Source organism: Trachurus japonicus, chromosome 19, assembly GCF_045865225.1.
Source record: "Trachurus japonicus isolate A0001 chromosome 19, Traja_1.0".
In the NCBI taxonomy this organism is placed as follows: Eukaryota; Metazoa; Chordata; class Actinopteri; order Carangiformes; family Carangidae; genus Trachurus; species Trachurus japonicus.
In genome coordinates, this window is record NC_140925.1 from 2,839,459 (window position 1) to 2,855,017 (window position 15,559).

The 15,559-nt window shown below is 43.8% G+C and overlaps 1 protein-coding gene across 2 annotated transcripts in view; it reads right to left on the reverse strand.

The window, feature by feature from the left end:
• Window positions 1–15,559, reverse strand: part of waplb (WAPL cohesin release factor b) — a 44,661-nt gene that overhangs the window by 7,386 nt on the left and 21,716 nt on the right. For both annotated transcript variants that reach the window (XM_085761320.1, XM_085761318.1), the window contains 9 exons: window positions 11,624–11,722; window positions 11,329–11,493; window positions 10,549–10,685; window positions 10,317–10,428; window positions 8,908–9,165; window positions 6,416–6,527; window positions 6,229–6,329; window positions 5,075–5,151; window positions 1,427–1,563 (listed from right to left, as the gene is read on the reverse strand). In XM_085761320.1, the coding sequence (XP_085617446.1) occupies window positions 1,427–1,563; window positions 5,075–5,151; window positions 6,229–6,329; window positions 6,416–6,527; window positions 8,908–9,165; window positions 10,317–10,428; window positions 10,549–10,685; window positions 11,329–11,493; window positions 11,624–11,722 (1,198 nt within the window). The remainder of the gene's footprint in view (window positions 1–1,426; window positions 1,564–5,074; window positions 5,152–6,228; window positions 6,330–6,415; window positions 6,528–8,907; window positions 9,166–10,316; window positions 10,429–10,548; window positions 10,686–11,328; window positions 11,494–11,623; window positions 11,723–15,559) is intronic.

Below are 15,559 nucleotides of genomic sequence, written 5' to 3' on the forward strand. Positions count from 1 at the left end.
CATTATTTATGGCAGCCATGTCCAAACTATTCAATTCAATTCAAATGGCTTTATTGGCGTGACATACATTGAACATATTGCCAAGTAGGCCTGGGACGATAATCAATAAATCAATTAATCGCACGATAAATGAAAATGAACTCGATAGTTTTTCCGGCCTCGATAAATCGCCATGTGCATGCGCACATATTTGTTTTCCTGGTCTCTTGCCTCCAACCAGGCTGGATGACAAGAGGCTTCACTCTGCATCGGTCTCAGCACCTGGGCCGTTGGTTTTGCAGAATGAAAGGAGTGAACCCTCTTGTCAGTCATCCAGGATCTTTGTTTCCCAGAATGCATTTCTCAGCAACCGGCAGCGCTAGCTGTAAAGCTAAGCAGCTAAAAGCTATTTTACGTAATTCTTGCTGCGGCGCTGTTAACACGTCACTTTTTAAAGTTTTAATATTTTTTCATGCGAGAAAGCCAGTTTAGATCCCCAGTCTGTGGTCAGTTCATCCACATATCGCCTGTAAGGAGATTTCCTCGACGTTTGTGGAGCTACTGTGGTAGCAGCGAGCAGGAGGAGCGGGGCTTCCCACAGTCTGCAGCCGTCTGCAGCAGCTCACGGCCGGTCAACCTCCGTCATTGGGGGAGAAAACGACTAAAACTTATCAGCAGGTTTTTAGAGGTTTACCGCCGGCTGGTTTAATACTTTTTAGGAGATAAATGCTAGTCTCATTGATGAAATCTTACATCTGTGGAAGTCACATTAGTTTGTATAAATGAAAAGTGGAGCTCCAGGTGTATAACGTTATTGGACAGAAGAGCTGCACTGCACTGTGGATTATTTTTTGTTTAGCCTATTTTATTTATTTAGGATAGTAGCTATATAAGTTCTTGTCATTCCAATTACAATGGTTAAAAAAAAATACTCATGAGAAATAAAAGTTTATCGCATTTAAAAGGGTCTACTTGCATTATTATGAAATATTATTATTATATTAGTGGTTAATTTGTTCTCAAAAAAATGTGTCAATAATATCGTTTATCGTCAATAATTTGTTGGACAATATATCGTCCAGCAAAATTTATTATCGTCCCAGGCCTATTGCCAAGCAAGTTTGAGTGTTTTCTAAATGGTAATGCATCTTTCTCCCTAGATGGTTTGTTATCCAGTTGATCTTACAATGCAAGTTTTTGTCTGCAATAAGTGATTCAGAGAATAAACTTTTCGAATGACTGTTGTCCAAACTATTCCACAAAGGGCCGAATGTACGAATGTATGGCTGCAGGTTTTTGTCCCAACCAGTCGAGGTCACACAGTTTGACCAATCAACTTCCTGAAGACTGAGATCAGTTGATTCAGTGAGTCAGGTCTGCTGCTGCCCTTCCCCTTTGTTGGAATAGTTTGGACCATGGCTGATTTATGGGATGCAACAACTCTCACCATTGTCATGTGTCAGGTTGAGCAGGACTCCTATAATGGCTCTCATACAGTTCTCCACAGCTTTCCCCACCACGGCTCCGTCCGAGTTCACCTCCCTGTTGTAACGCTGGATCATCGACTCGCACCTCCTCAGATTCCTGGAGGGGAGAGGAGGAAGAGGAGGAAGAAGAAGAGGAGGAGGAGGAGGAGGAGGAGGAGGAGGAAGAGGAAGAGGAAGACAAAAGAGGAGATAGTTGGAGAAAGGAGGAGAGTTAAAACCATCTTTATTTGTGATTATACCTCAAGGTCACGTGGAGCAAAGTGTAGTAAATAAATAAATGAGGCAGCAGTGGGACAGGGAGCGTGTGTGTGTGTGTGTGTGTGTGTGTGTGTGTGTGTTCTTCTTTGTGCTCCTGTGGATTCACTTTGTCTTTTCAGCGAAGGAGGAGGAAAAACTAATTTCAGTCGATCGTTCATCGCAGCCGACACAAACGGGACTCACATCCAGACGTGATCTGGATCGGACTGGATCTGCTGCTCTGATCCGTCGCAACACAGAGCTGCATTCACACACACACTCACACACACACACACACACACACACACACACACGAGGCCGGCTGCAGCAGCAGCAGCAGCAGCAGCAGCCGGGGCCAGAGCAGGTCAGCAGCCTGATGTAAATAACTCGATTAAACTTAATGACGGCGGTGACTGAACCCAGAGCAGAAGGACGGAGAGACGAGGAAACAGAGGGAGACGGGACAATGAGAGAGAGAGAGAGTGGGGTCAGTTAACACACACACACACACACACACACACACACATCTGTACAGTCATTCACTCATCACATCGTTCAGTTACTACAATTAACTGATCGTCACGTTGACGTTCATTTAGCTCCTGTGTCTAGAGCTGCAACTAACCATTATTTTCATTATCGATTAATCTGTCGATTATATAAACAATTAATTGATTAGTTGTTTGGTCGATTAAATGTTAAAAAATGTCAAAAAATACCAATCAGTGTTTCCTAAACCACCTGACGACGACGTCCTCAAATGTCTTGTTTTGTCCACAAACCAAAGAGAGACTCAGTTTATTGTCATAAAGGAACAAAGAAACCAGAAATATTCACATTGAAGAAGCTGAAATCTGAGAATCTGGACTTTTTTTCTTTAAAAACTGATTAGATTATCAGAATAGTTGACGATTGATTCAATAATCGATTATTGTTCGATTAATTGTTGCAGCTGTGTCTAATTACTTTGTTCATTTATTCAATAGTGATCAGTTCCATCACAAATGTGTGAAAGAGGAGGAAACTAAAAAACTGGAAAAAAGAAGAAGGAAGTGTCGGATAAAGGAGGAAGACACTGAAATAAAGAGAACATGAATACACAGCTTGTGTGTGTGTGTGTGTGTGTGTGTGTGTGTGTGTGTGTGTGTGTCAGGTGCTCCCTGCTCTCCGGCTCACCCGGTGGTTTGGGGGGTTAATCGAGTTAAGTGTGAGGACAGCTGAGGCTCAGACCGAGGCCTGCGTCGCCTCGGGAACAGCAGCTCTTTGTTGACTCGCTCTGCCTTCATCACCATCATCATCATCATCATCATCATCATCATCATCATCATCATCATCATCATCATCATCATCATCATCATCACCCCCCCACCCCCCCTCGCTGCAGACGGCGACCCTCCCGGTCACACAGAGGGTGAAGGAGGAGGAGGATGATGACTCTGACTGAGACTCTGATGTTTGTTCAACTGAACTGAAAAATAAACTTTTTGGTTTTTATCTAGAGAATAAAACCACGTCGGTAACACTTTACTTGAATAGGTATTCATAAGATTGACATAAAACTGTCATAACCATGACATAACAGCTGTCATAAACATCAATGAATCCTTATGACAGCTGTGGTTAAGTGTCATTCGGTAAGTTATGTCACTTTTGATGCAAAGTTGACATTGTTTGAGATGTTTTTGTTCTGACAACTTGACATCATTTTTAAAGTTTGTCCATTAGGTCTGCTATGACAGTTTAAATTGTCTTTATGTCAAGTTGTCAGAACAAAAACATCTCAAACAATGTCAACTTTGCATCAAAAGTGACATAACTTACCGAATGACACTTAACCACAGTTTTATGTCAATCTTATGAACACCTATTCAAGTAAAGTGTTACCAAAACATCTTTTCTCTCTCAGACGCTCAGAGGAGGAAACAGTGAAGTGAACTCTCTCTCTCTCTCTCTGCTGAGGGTCGGGTGAGGAGGGGGGTGAGGGGGGGGGGCTGAGGGCTCAGGGGTCAGAGGTCACAGCTCTGACTGACAGGATGTCACAACCAGGAAATTGAGGAACAAAAAAACCCTGATAATGATACAGATTATAACCATAAGGCACTGACACACACACACACACACACACACACACACACACAGAGAGTCTGTGTGTGTGTGGTACAGTTGTTCAGCTGAGTCGGTCTGTGTTCCTTCATAATGAAACACTTCATAGCGGTTTGGATTTAAAACACTTGTCACTCTTCAGGGTTTTTTTCAATATTTGTGGATTTTCAGGAGGAACTATGTAAAGTCCTCTGTGTCTCTAACCCTCCTCTCCTACATGTGCATTTGTTTACAACAAAGCCGTCGAAAAAATCAATCCATCAACCCATGGAGCGGTGGATAATGTTATATAATATCTACGATGTTACGACGTGTATATTTGTGTAGTCTTAACCGTCATAAACAAAAGATTGCATGTTTGCGTGTATCACAATTACTACAGAGCTTTTTAATTAAGGTAAAAATGTAGCAGAAACATGGGAGAAATCCTGCTTAGTTCCTCAGTTTTCACTTTGACCCTCATGAAGCATTAAAGGCCAATTCCGGGCAAATTCAACTCGGGGGGGCTGTATTTTCCTAACATTTTAGGTCTAAAAGAAGGAATCTGAAGGTTTTCAGTTTAATGTCTCCTGTTTTGCGGTATTTACTTCAAGCAAGCCGACATGTTTACAAAACTAGATCTAATTCAAAGTCTGGCGGAGTCGAGACCCAAGTTGATGCTCGGTGTGTTCAGGTGCAGTCGGAAGCTCCCGTTTGTGTCATAAACACAAGAATATCAACTCTGGACTTGCTTGACGTAAATAAACTTCTGGGTGCATGTTTGAGTCTCCATCTGACGCTGTCTGTGGCTTTGAGGGATGGAAACAGCCTAAGCAGCAGCAGAACTTCAGTCCGCTCCCATTCATCGCTGCCGTGGCGACGCGGGGACAGACACAACTACCACAAAACAGGAGCAATTAAACTGAAAATCTTCAGATTCCTTCTTTTAGACCTAAAATGTTAGGAACATACAGCCCCGAGTTGAATTTGTCCGGAATTGTCCTTTAATATCATTTAATATCTATGTCAAACAGGTTTTTTCCTGGTTTTCCCTGTTAAAAGGTTTTTCTGGGAGTTTTTTCCTCAGTGGATGTGAGGATGTTGTTATGATGCTGTGTAAAGACCTTTGAGACAAACTGTTTGTAAAGGGCCTATACAAAAAAAAACAACTGCCTATCCTTAGTGAAAAGGCTCCACACGATGACGAAGAGAGGACAAGAGAAGAGGAGGAAGAAGAAGGTAACAGTGATGTAATAGTCTGAGTCTGTGTTTGTGAACTCTTTACTCACTTTGCAGAGGAGGCGATGAGCGACGAGTCTTTGTAGGCGATCAGGTAGCTCTGGTTCTCTGGGTTGTGGACTGTGACCTGCACGTGCACACAAACACAAACACACAAAGATGGTGAGATATTAACAGTCAATGTTTGGCTTTAAAGGAAAATCCAGAAGAGTTTTGTCATCATGTTGGTGTTGCAGATGGTTTTTAGTCCAGATCTGCAGGTTTGTGTTGAAACCTGATCACAAACAACCCTGAAACTGATCAACTACAATCTAAACAAGACTCGGTTTAAAAAAAACAAAACAATTTTCCGATTAATATCTTGATTTGAAAGATCTGAAGTCAATATGCCATTGCACCGTTGCCTTTTGGATTTGGTCACGTTAAATAAATGTAAATTAATGTAACTGTTTTTCAGTCAATTTAATATAAACATGAGTATTTTTTATAGGGAGAGTTCCATATTTGTACAATTTGCCACATTAGTTTTGTGAAAATCTCTGTCATAACCAGGCAAATTGGTATTAAAACTGAAATATCTCTAAATGAATCAATATCAAATCAAACCGTGACCTTGTCTGAACCAGTTATGGGATGCACTTCACTGTGTAGTTGACGTTTCTGTCTTGACTGAACCCAGTTTGAATCCTGCAGCTCCAGTCAGATCTTACTCTTACCCCATCTTCATCTTTGTTCTATTCTATTTGATTCTTTTTATATAAAAAACTAAGTTGTATACACTATATGCGTATTTTTGCACTAGAATATTTTAATTTATTATCTTTCATTTTATCTTATCATATTTAAATTCTTATTTTATCGCTACCTTTTACTGTTTTTTGTATCTTTGTGTCTGCACCGGACACCACGTCATGTTCCTTGTGCTGTAAACTGAACTTTACTGACATGCTGTGTGTCTAGAGACTCCTATTCACAATGTATTTATTCATTTATCTATACATTTATCCTCTTTGTTTGGTTTCGTCTGGTTTTGCTTAGTTTTAACTTAAGCTTGCTGCTCTACTTGCTGCTTTTAATTGCCCCTCGGGGACAAATAAAGTTCTCGATTGATTGATTAACTGATTTACTGCTCTTGGCAATAAAACTATTTCTCATTCTGACATGAAAGATGTGTGTTTTACAGACGGTGTGTGTGGTAACTCACGCTCTCCAGGACCCGTAAACACCTCTCGGCTCCCCACAGAGACGACACCATCTTCTCCTCCTCCTCCTCCTGGTTATATAAGTTATCCGCACACTCTTTCACTGTGGAGACGGGAACAAAAACACAGTCAGAAACCACGTCCATCATCGTCATCATGATAAAACACCTTCATCGTGTTATGTCGTACCTTTATCTACGATGTGGTCCAGTCCTCCCAGTAGCCGCAGCTCCTCTTTGAACCAGTCTCCTGCTCGCTTCGAGGTCAGGGACAGTAACGTCTCCATGGCGAGGTGACCCGTCTACGGAGAGAGAGGAGGGACAAACAGTCAGCACTCAGCACACACCTTCACTCTCAAAGCAATTCACTTTTACATCTGAACTCTCCTCTGTGTCTCTAACCCTCCAACAACAACGAAGCCGGTGAGAAATGAATCCATGGAGCGGTGGATAATGTTATTTATCATCTACCATGTCACCATGTGTATATCTGTGTAGTCTTATCTGTCATCAACAAAGAGATTACGGGTTACGGGTTAGCGCGTTACGTTTGTGTGGCGGTGTCGCCATGGAGACTAGAGCTGGGACACCGGGTCGGAGGCTCTGATCTTACAAGGTTGGTTTTCAGCCAAGAGACGCTCCATTCTCCCTGGAACTAGTTACAAGTCACTGATTTCATAGATATAGAAACATAGATGCCGTGTTCCATACTGCCGAACAGCGCCACCATGCGTCTGCTGGCCGCCATGTTGCGCAGGGCTGAAGTTCTGAAGGACTGACGTTCTAAACGCTGTAACCCCAGATTTTGATTAAATCTACTCATAGGCGTCATTTACGCCAAGAACGATTTGGTCCCCACCACCAAATTAACTACATTATCCCAGAAGCAGCCGAAACAGTGTGCACAGCGCCGGAGCCAACTCGCAACAATGTAGCTTCAATTAAGTAAGTAATTAAGTATTTCTCAGACTCTTTCTGTCATCTCCCGCTTTGGACAAAGAGGGAATTTCAAGACGCACTGGGGGAAAGGAGGGGGTCGATTGAACAATAAGACAGCAGCCAACAGATATATGCTTAATGTTTGGGTGCAACAAAGTCCCTGTTCACAAAATCAACATCTAATCTGTCCCTTCAAATTAAAGTTAAGCCGTTTTCCCACTAAAATTAGCGGGTCGACGCGGGTTTTTTAAACGCGGGTCGACCCGCTAACAATCGGCATTTGGCCCCTTTCCCATTGACCAAAATAAGCCGAGTCTGACCCCCTGCGGGGGGATCAGACAGAGCAACCATGTTGCCCCGCTCTCATCCGCAGTGCGAGTCATGCCACAGCCGCCTGCCGCGGAGGTCTGTCGGCCGAGGCAGACGAGGCGTCTGGCCGACCTGCGGAGCACCAGGACCGCGGAGGACAGCGAGTCTGCCGCAGCCATATGACGGTTCGTCCGCGGCATCACGTAAATTAGCGGGTTGACCCGGGTCTGGCGTTCCCACTGCAAGCCGGTCGGAGCCGAGCCGATTAAAGGCGATTTTAACCCGCGCCGCTTGCCGAGTCGTTTGACCCGCCTTTCCCACTGCCATCAAAAGCCGATTGTTAGCGGGTTTAAACAGGTTTTTTGGCCAGTGGGAAAGGGGTATTAGGTAGTGTCTGTTTGGAGCAGCAGCTGCAGTGACAGTTTCCTCATCACTAAACCTGAGCCACCATCTGATCCTTCCTCCCTCACGTCGTGACGATGGGACAAAGTCTCTTATTGTATATTCTGCGTTTTTCCTCTCTTTAACCGTCTCGTTTCAGTTTTTGCCGGTCAACCTGCATCTGGTGCACATCTGCTGTTTCTCTCGCGCTTATTGCTCACTCACTCACTCTCGATCCGCATATAAATGAATATTATATAAAAAATAAAAAGGAAAAAACACAGACGCGATCCCACGCTGCCGATTCTCTAAAGTTCCTCTTTAAGCAGGTGACATCACAGCTGCAATGCATTCTGGTCCATGCAGAAATTAGTTTTTATGTCCACTCTTGGTACAAAATGGCGTCTTCTCTCTGCGACTGAAACTAATCTCATTTTCACTTTAGATGTTTCAGATCAGAAAAGATTTTTCCTCCAGTTGCAGCTTCTAGAAATATCCTGACACGTGTGGGCGAGTGTGAGTCACAGAGATGAAGAGCTGCTGAAGAAAATCACCAGGAGGAGGAGAAGAGGAGCAGGAGGAAGAGGAGGAGGAGGAGGAAGAGGAGGAGGAGGAGGAGAGAGGAGGAGTCAGGAGGAGGAGGAGGAGAGAGGAGGAGGAAGGAGAAGGAGGAGGAGGAAGAGGAGGAGAGAGGAGGAGGAGGAGGAGGAGGAGGAAGAGGAGGAGGAGGAGAGAGGAGGAGGAGGAGCAGGAGGAGAAGGAGGAGGAGGAGGAGAGAGGAAGAGGAGGAGTCAGGAGGAGGAAGAGAAAGAAGAAGAAGGAGGAGGAGGAAGAGGAGGAGGAGAGAGGAGGAGCAGCAGGAGGAGGAGGAGGAGGAGGAGGAGTAAAGCGGTTCAGTACCGTGATGTTCTGCAAGTCGAGGTGCTTGTTGTGCACCGTGTCACACAGAGAGAGGAGGAGGAGGAAGAGGAGGAGGAGAGAGGAGGAGGAGGAGAAAGAGGAGTCAGGAGGAGCAGGAGGAAGAGGAGAAGGAGGAGTAAAGCGGTTGTGTACCGTGATGTTCTGCAGGTCCAGGTGCTTGTTGTGCACCGTGTCACACAGCTTCCTGATCTTCTCCTTCATCTTGGCGATCTCGCGGGCGCTGAACTGCGTGGAGGAGTCGGTTACCACGACGCCGACGCCGCTGCCGCCCTGGTCCTGGTCCAGCTCCAGCAGCCGGATCATCAGGTCCAGACAGGACCGGTCCAGGTCCATGTTCAGACGGTCTCGGCTCAGGATGTACATGAGGGACGCCGTGCACAGAGCCAAGTTCTGCAGAGAGAGAGAGAGGAAAAGACACAATCTCACTTTAGATATTCAGTCAAGATTAATCAATTAAGCACTATATCACGACAGGCCGTGGTATATGCTCATTATACCACGGCTAAGGGGCGTTGTTCGGCCCGACGCGAAGCGGAGTGATATTGCTTTTATAAAACGGTTACCAATAAAGGCAATATGAAAGAGGGATATGCAATCAATTTCATGTAGTTTTATTCAACCAGAAATACATATTATCCAATAAAATAGCCTCACTGTGAAGAAATAGTCCCACCTCTCCAGACGTTAGCTGCAACTTGTAAAACGGAAAGGTGAAATCCGGCGATCTGATTGGTTGTTAGCCGTGGTATAATGAGCATATACTACTACTATTCTAAAGCCTTATCACAGCGTAGGCTATCACTCCGCCTCAGGCACGTATGACTGGTATGAATGGAAGTTGTCGTCATGTATCCATGACAACGTACTCTTGCAGTCGGTAGCAAAAGGCAGCTGATGTTTTTACGATGGACTAAAGTAGTTGAATTGACATGTTGAAGGTGAACTTTCACCTCTAGGGGTTAACAACGGTAGAGGGGACTGAGCAGTGACAGAGGAAAAGACCAGATGCAGAGCTACTTGGAGCTAACGTCTGGAGAGGTGGGAACAGCTTTTCCAGTGATTGCAATTGATTGCATATTCCTCTTTGATATTGCCTTTATTGGTAACTGTTTTATAAAAGCAATATATCACTCCAGTCCAGCCAAACAACGCCCCTTAGCCGTGGTATAATGAGCATATGCCACGGCCTGTCGTGATATATTGCTTAAATAAACATGTAAACACATCCAATAATACTTACAGGCAGATATTTTCTCTGCTCTGAAGAAATAATTTCACTTTTTGTTTTTTTTTCTTTCTTGTTTTGAATGAGACAAAACACTAAAGTCTGAATCCTGAAGGACTTGAAGCTTCAATGTTCAGAGTGTGAACATTAATTTTGTATCAAATGCAAAATAGTAGTGAAAGTTGTTGTTCATTGTTTTTTACAGTTAGAATAAAAGACACTGTGTTGTTGTTGTTGCTTCATCCCTGAAATAAACGGATATTTTTAACGCTGCCGTCATCGGGGTCAGAGTGAGTGAGTGGTCTGTCTGACTCACCGGGTGCTGCGGGGCGTCGTTGAGTGTTTTGAAGACCTGAGCCACTTTCCCTCGGGCTCTTAGATGCATCCTGAAGCCGGGCATGGCGCAGCGCGTGGCCAGGCTGATCACACTGCACACACACACACAACAACACACACACAGAGAGGATGAGTACATGGTGAAAGGAACATCTTGACATCTCTGTTTGACTGAAGCTCGGCGGCTCGGCTCGGCTCAGCTCGGCTCTTACCTAAGGCATCGGGTGTTGAGAGGTTGTCCGCTCTTCAGACCGGTCGCCAGATACTCAAAGTCGTCGGTGAACTCCTGGTTCTCTCCGAACTCCACCACGTCGTTGAAGTGTTTCACATGTTGGACGACCGTGTACAGCTGGAGGAGGAGGGAGGACATACGACACACGACCCGTCAGTTTAACATCTTATTTCTTATTCTTTCTGTGAAGTAGTAGGTGACCTTTATATACAGCTCTGGAAAAAATGAAGAGACCACTTCAAAATGATCAGTTCGTCTGGTTTTACTATTCATAGCTATGTGTTTGAGTAAAATGAACTCTTTTGTTTCATATTATAACCTACTGACAAGATTTGACATAAAAATATTGTCATTTAGAGCATTTATTTATTTGCAGAAAATGGCAACAGGTCAAAATAACAAAACAATTCTGGTGTTTTCAGACCTTACCGTATAATGCAAAGAAAACAAGTTCATATTCATTTTAAAACAACACAACTCTACTTTTTAAACTTAGGAAGAGTTTAGAAATCAACATTGATGGAATAATCCCAATTTTTAATCGCAGCAGTGTTTTTTTAGTTATTTATAATCTTTCTTCCTCATTAAATATGATTTGGTTCAGGTGGTCAGCTCAGTAGAGTGAGGTGTGCTTGTGTTGGAGTTCAATAGAAACTAGAATCGATGGCTGCCATACATGTAGAGAAGCTGATTCATTAGGAACATTTTGGGAGTAGTGGTCTCTTTATTTTTTCCAGAGCTGTATTTATTCTCTGCGTACCTCTTTGTGCTCTTTGCGGCATTTGAGTGTGGTGACGGTGTCCTGGTACGGGTCTGTGGGCACCGTCACACACTTGGTGACTTTGGGAGGAGGAGGAGGGGCCTTGAACACACCATCGTCCTTCTGAGCCTCAGGCGGCTCCTTACTGGACCCGCCGGCTGTGGCCTGCAAACATGGACGACAGAGGATATGAGGGAAAAAAGCAAATTAAAAAATGCATATTGATCTTTTGCATCAATTCTATGCAAGTGAAAGTGTGTGTGTTGTGTGTGTGTGTGTGTTTGTGTGTATTTACAGGAGTTTGAGTCTGTGATCGTGAGAAGAAAGTTGGAGGCGGCTCCTCTTCACTCTCCAGCGTCCAGTGTCTGGCGTTGTACACGGCTTTGGTCGGAGACTGAGACACAAACACAAACACAAACGGATTAATGTCAGTATCAGAAGCAGAAAACTTTATAAAACTCACAAACAACAGACAACATCCTCCCATTAAAGGGATAGTTCAACATTTTGTCAAATTGGCCCATTGCCATAATCCCTATAGTCATAGCAGCAGGTTCGTTACTTTTAATTGTCGGTGCAAGCTATTTTTAGAACGGCAGAGCAGAGCCGTGAGCTGCTCAGAGCTACGCTACGGAGGCTCATCATGGGATTTCTTAATTGGTTTCCCTCATCAAACTCATCAAATACACAATCCAACAACTCCACAACGCTCTGGTGGACAAGTTGTGAGCTGCACATTCACCACGCTATGAGATAATAACACAACGTTACCACACAGAGTTGTTTTAGAGGGAAATACAGAGACTGTTGATGAAAAACTGTCCCTGAAGGCAACGTGCATCAGTGGTTTTGCATGAATTTCCCTCTAAAACAACTCTGTGTGGTAACGTTGTGTTATTATCTCATAGCGTGGTGAATGTGCAGCTCACAACTTGTCCACCAGAGCGTTGTTGTGGAGTTGTTGGATTGTGTATTTGATGAGTTTGATGAACGAACGCTAACAACTGATAGATGGATAAATAAATATAGAAATAAGCAGCACACACAGTGAAGCATCGATCAGGGAAGGGCAGGTGTCTTCAGTGGGATAAAGAGAAACAACAACACGTTTAAACTGGATATAAATAAATAAAAAAAACACACACACACACAATTATAAATGTGGATTTTCCTCTTAAGACTCATCCCACCACTGAAACGGTGAAAAAAAAGGAGGATTTACATGATGGAAGCTGCAACAAACCACCAGAGAGGATTTAGTGTGAATATTTAAAGCCGTTATCCAACACCAGCCTCCTGCTCTAATCTGACTTCTGCATCTTTAACGTGTTTGATGCTGCTATCAATATCAGAGTGAACAAACAAAAAGGTACAACAACTAAAAAAAAAAACATGTTTTGCTTTTCTTTGTTCTTTAATCTCACACTTCAGCAGCAGAAGACGAAGAGAGGATAAAGGGAGAGGTGAAGGAAAACAAAGAGGTGTAGAAAGAGGAGAAACAGTCAAATTGGCTGCTGCTCGCACATTAAACTGGAGCGAGAGGGCCAGCACTGATCAAACAGCAGGACACACACACTCTTACAACAAGCACACACACACACACACACTCATCTTTTCATCCTTGGCTCAACTCTGCTTCTCTTTATATGTTTTTTTTTTGTGTGTATTTTTTTTGCCAAACCTGTGGTTGGTGGTTGCCGGGGCATTCATAAAGAAAAACAAAGGAGGAAGAACTGAGGGAGGTGTGTGTGTGTGTGTGTGTGTGTGTGTGTGTGTGTGTGTGTGTGTGATGGGGGGGTAAGAGGGGGGGTTGTGTGTGGGGGGGTTTGTGCACCACAGGGTTAATAAGCTGAGACAAAAGCAGAGTTTGGAGATGAGCTCTGCTGCTCTGGAACATCAACACACCGATTTAAAGCCTCCTGCAGTAATCTGAATGACACAGGCGGACACCACCCACCCACCTACCCCCCCCCAATCCACCGCCCACTTGTCGCTAAGCAGCACGGGAGAGAGAGACGAGGGAGAGGGGAGAAGGTGGGCGAGCAAGGCCTGGTCCTGCTGTGACCCACAAAACAAAACAAAACAGAAAAACACAAGAGACAAACGGCCTCTAAACAATCACTTCTTATTCCTTTATTCATTCTGTTTATCAGCAATTAAATTATAATTATTATTATATTTATTAATGGGATGATTTTGGATGCACTGCTGCTCTTTAATAGATTAAAGAACAGTTTTTACCCAGGAGCCGTTGCTGCCCTAAATGCCTCAAAGTCAATGTGCAATATGTATGGTGTTTATGTGTGTGGGATCATTTTCTTTTTTTTTTTTTAGAGTTTTTAATTTATTGTCTATTGCTGCTGTATTTATTCTTTTGCACCTGGGATTGCGACCAATTTCGTTGTGCTTGCACAATGACAACAATAAAGTCTATCTATTGTATCTATCGTAACTACCTACTCTATCTATCTATCTATCTATCTATCTATCTATCTATCGTATCTATCGTAACTACTTACTGTATCTATCTATCTATCTATCTATCTATCGTATCCATCTGGATGTGCATCTGCATCAGAAGAAACGACACAGTGAAGTTGCATCATGGGAAATGTAGGATCTAGTTTTTTACAGGTTGATCGATACTAAAGAGTAAAGAGCTGCTTCACTTCTGACCACCATTATAAAAATCTGTGACGTCCCAAAAGGTTTAATTATATCGCTGCTGCTCCACATTTACAAACATGACAGACTCTCCCTCCCTCCCTCTATCTCTCTCTCTTTTCTTGTGGGATTACAGAAAATGATGAAAAGCACAGCAGTGAGGAGAAGAAGCTCTGGAGTCGTTGTTAGGGAGGTAATAACTGCTCATCCCATTAAAAAAGAATAAAAAAAACGTCCTCCAAATAACCCCAACATCACACCGTCTCCTAAATATGGATGAGTCCGTCGTTACGGTAACATCTAATATCTCCCAGCATCCTCGGGGGGAATCACCTCCTGACTAACAGCGATGCTCCGTTTTACTGTAATTGAGGCGTAGCCGCGACAACGACGACGACGAGGCCGGTCTCTTTCCAAGGGCCGTTGTTTTTATAATGAACTCAACTCAATGATGTTAAATGAAGCAGGAGGAGGAAGACATTACTCCACTGGGAGGAGGAGGAGGAGGAGGAGGAGGTGTTAGTGAGAAACAGGAGGAGGAGAGAGTACATTAAGTACGTTATGATGCTCCTATGGGCGACGTGTCTGCTAACGCTCTGACTGCCGGTCTGCTAATGCTGCAGCAGCAGCAGCAGCAGCAGCAGCAGCAGCAGCAGCAGGGCAGTGGCAGTGGCAGTAGCACACAGAGGAAATTTACTTCATACTGTATACGTCTGGCACTTGGAAAGTTTCCCCCGCAAGCGCAGAGGGAGAAGTTAACTTCACAACAAAGTTAGGTCTTCATCTTCTCTGACATCCGTCGGCAAAAAAGTTCCCGAGGACGGGACGACGACGACGGTGTGAAGGATAGTGAAACTGATGTCGCCTTTTCATAAAAAACACCGTCTGCAGAACCAGCGTCAGGCCTCATCCACACGGAAACAGAGCTTCTCCCAAAGTTTTCCGCAAAACACGGCATCATTTCAAGAAATCTCTGCGTCCACTCTGATCCACTGAAAACGACTCTAAACGCTGTAGTACATCCTCCAGGCCTGTGGGTGGCGCTGTAACGCTGCCACACAACAACACAAACCAACTACAGATATTATAGGTTGATGATTTAACGGGCGAGATTCAGCCACAGTGTCGGAGCGACCGACAGCAGTGGACTGTTGTTACGTTACATAGACTGTAACGTCTAGAGGTGTGTGTGTCTCAGGTTACAGGTGAGAGCAGTGGGGGGTGTGACATCATCGTTTTAACTAAAGATGTGTTTTGGGCGTTTATACGAAAACTCAGGGAAGCTGTTTCCAAAAAAATACAGACTTCACCTCCCAAAACACACAACAAAGTTAGGTTAACTCTGGACGAAACACCAAAACGATAAAAAAACGTAGCTCTCAGTTTCTTCCAATTGAAATCAACCCACACTAAATGACACATTCAAACGCAGGTGTTAGGGGTTAATAATCCATTGCAATTAAAGGAAATAAAGACATGAAATATTTCAGTCTGTATGTATTAAATCTGTATAATATGAGTTTCACTGTTTGAACTGAACTAAACTGAAATAAATGAACGTTTCCAT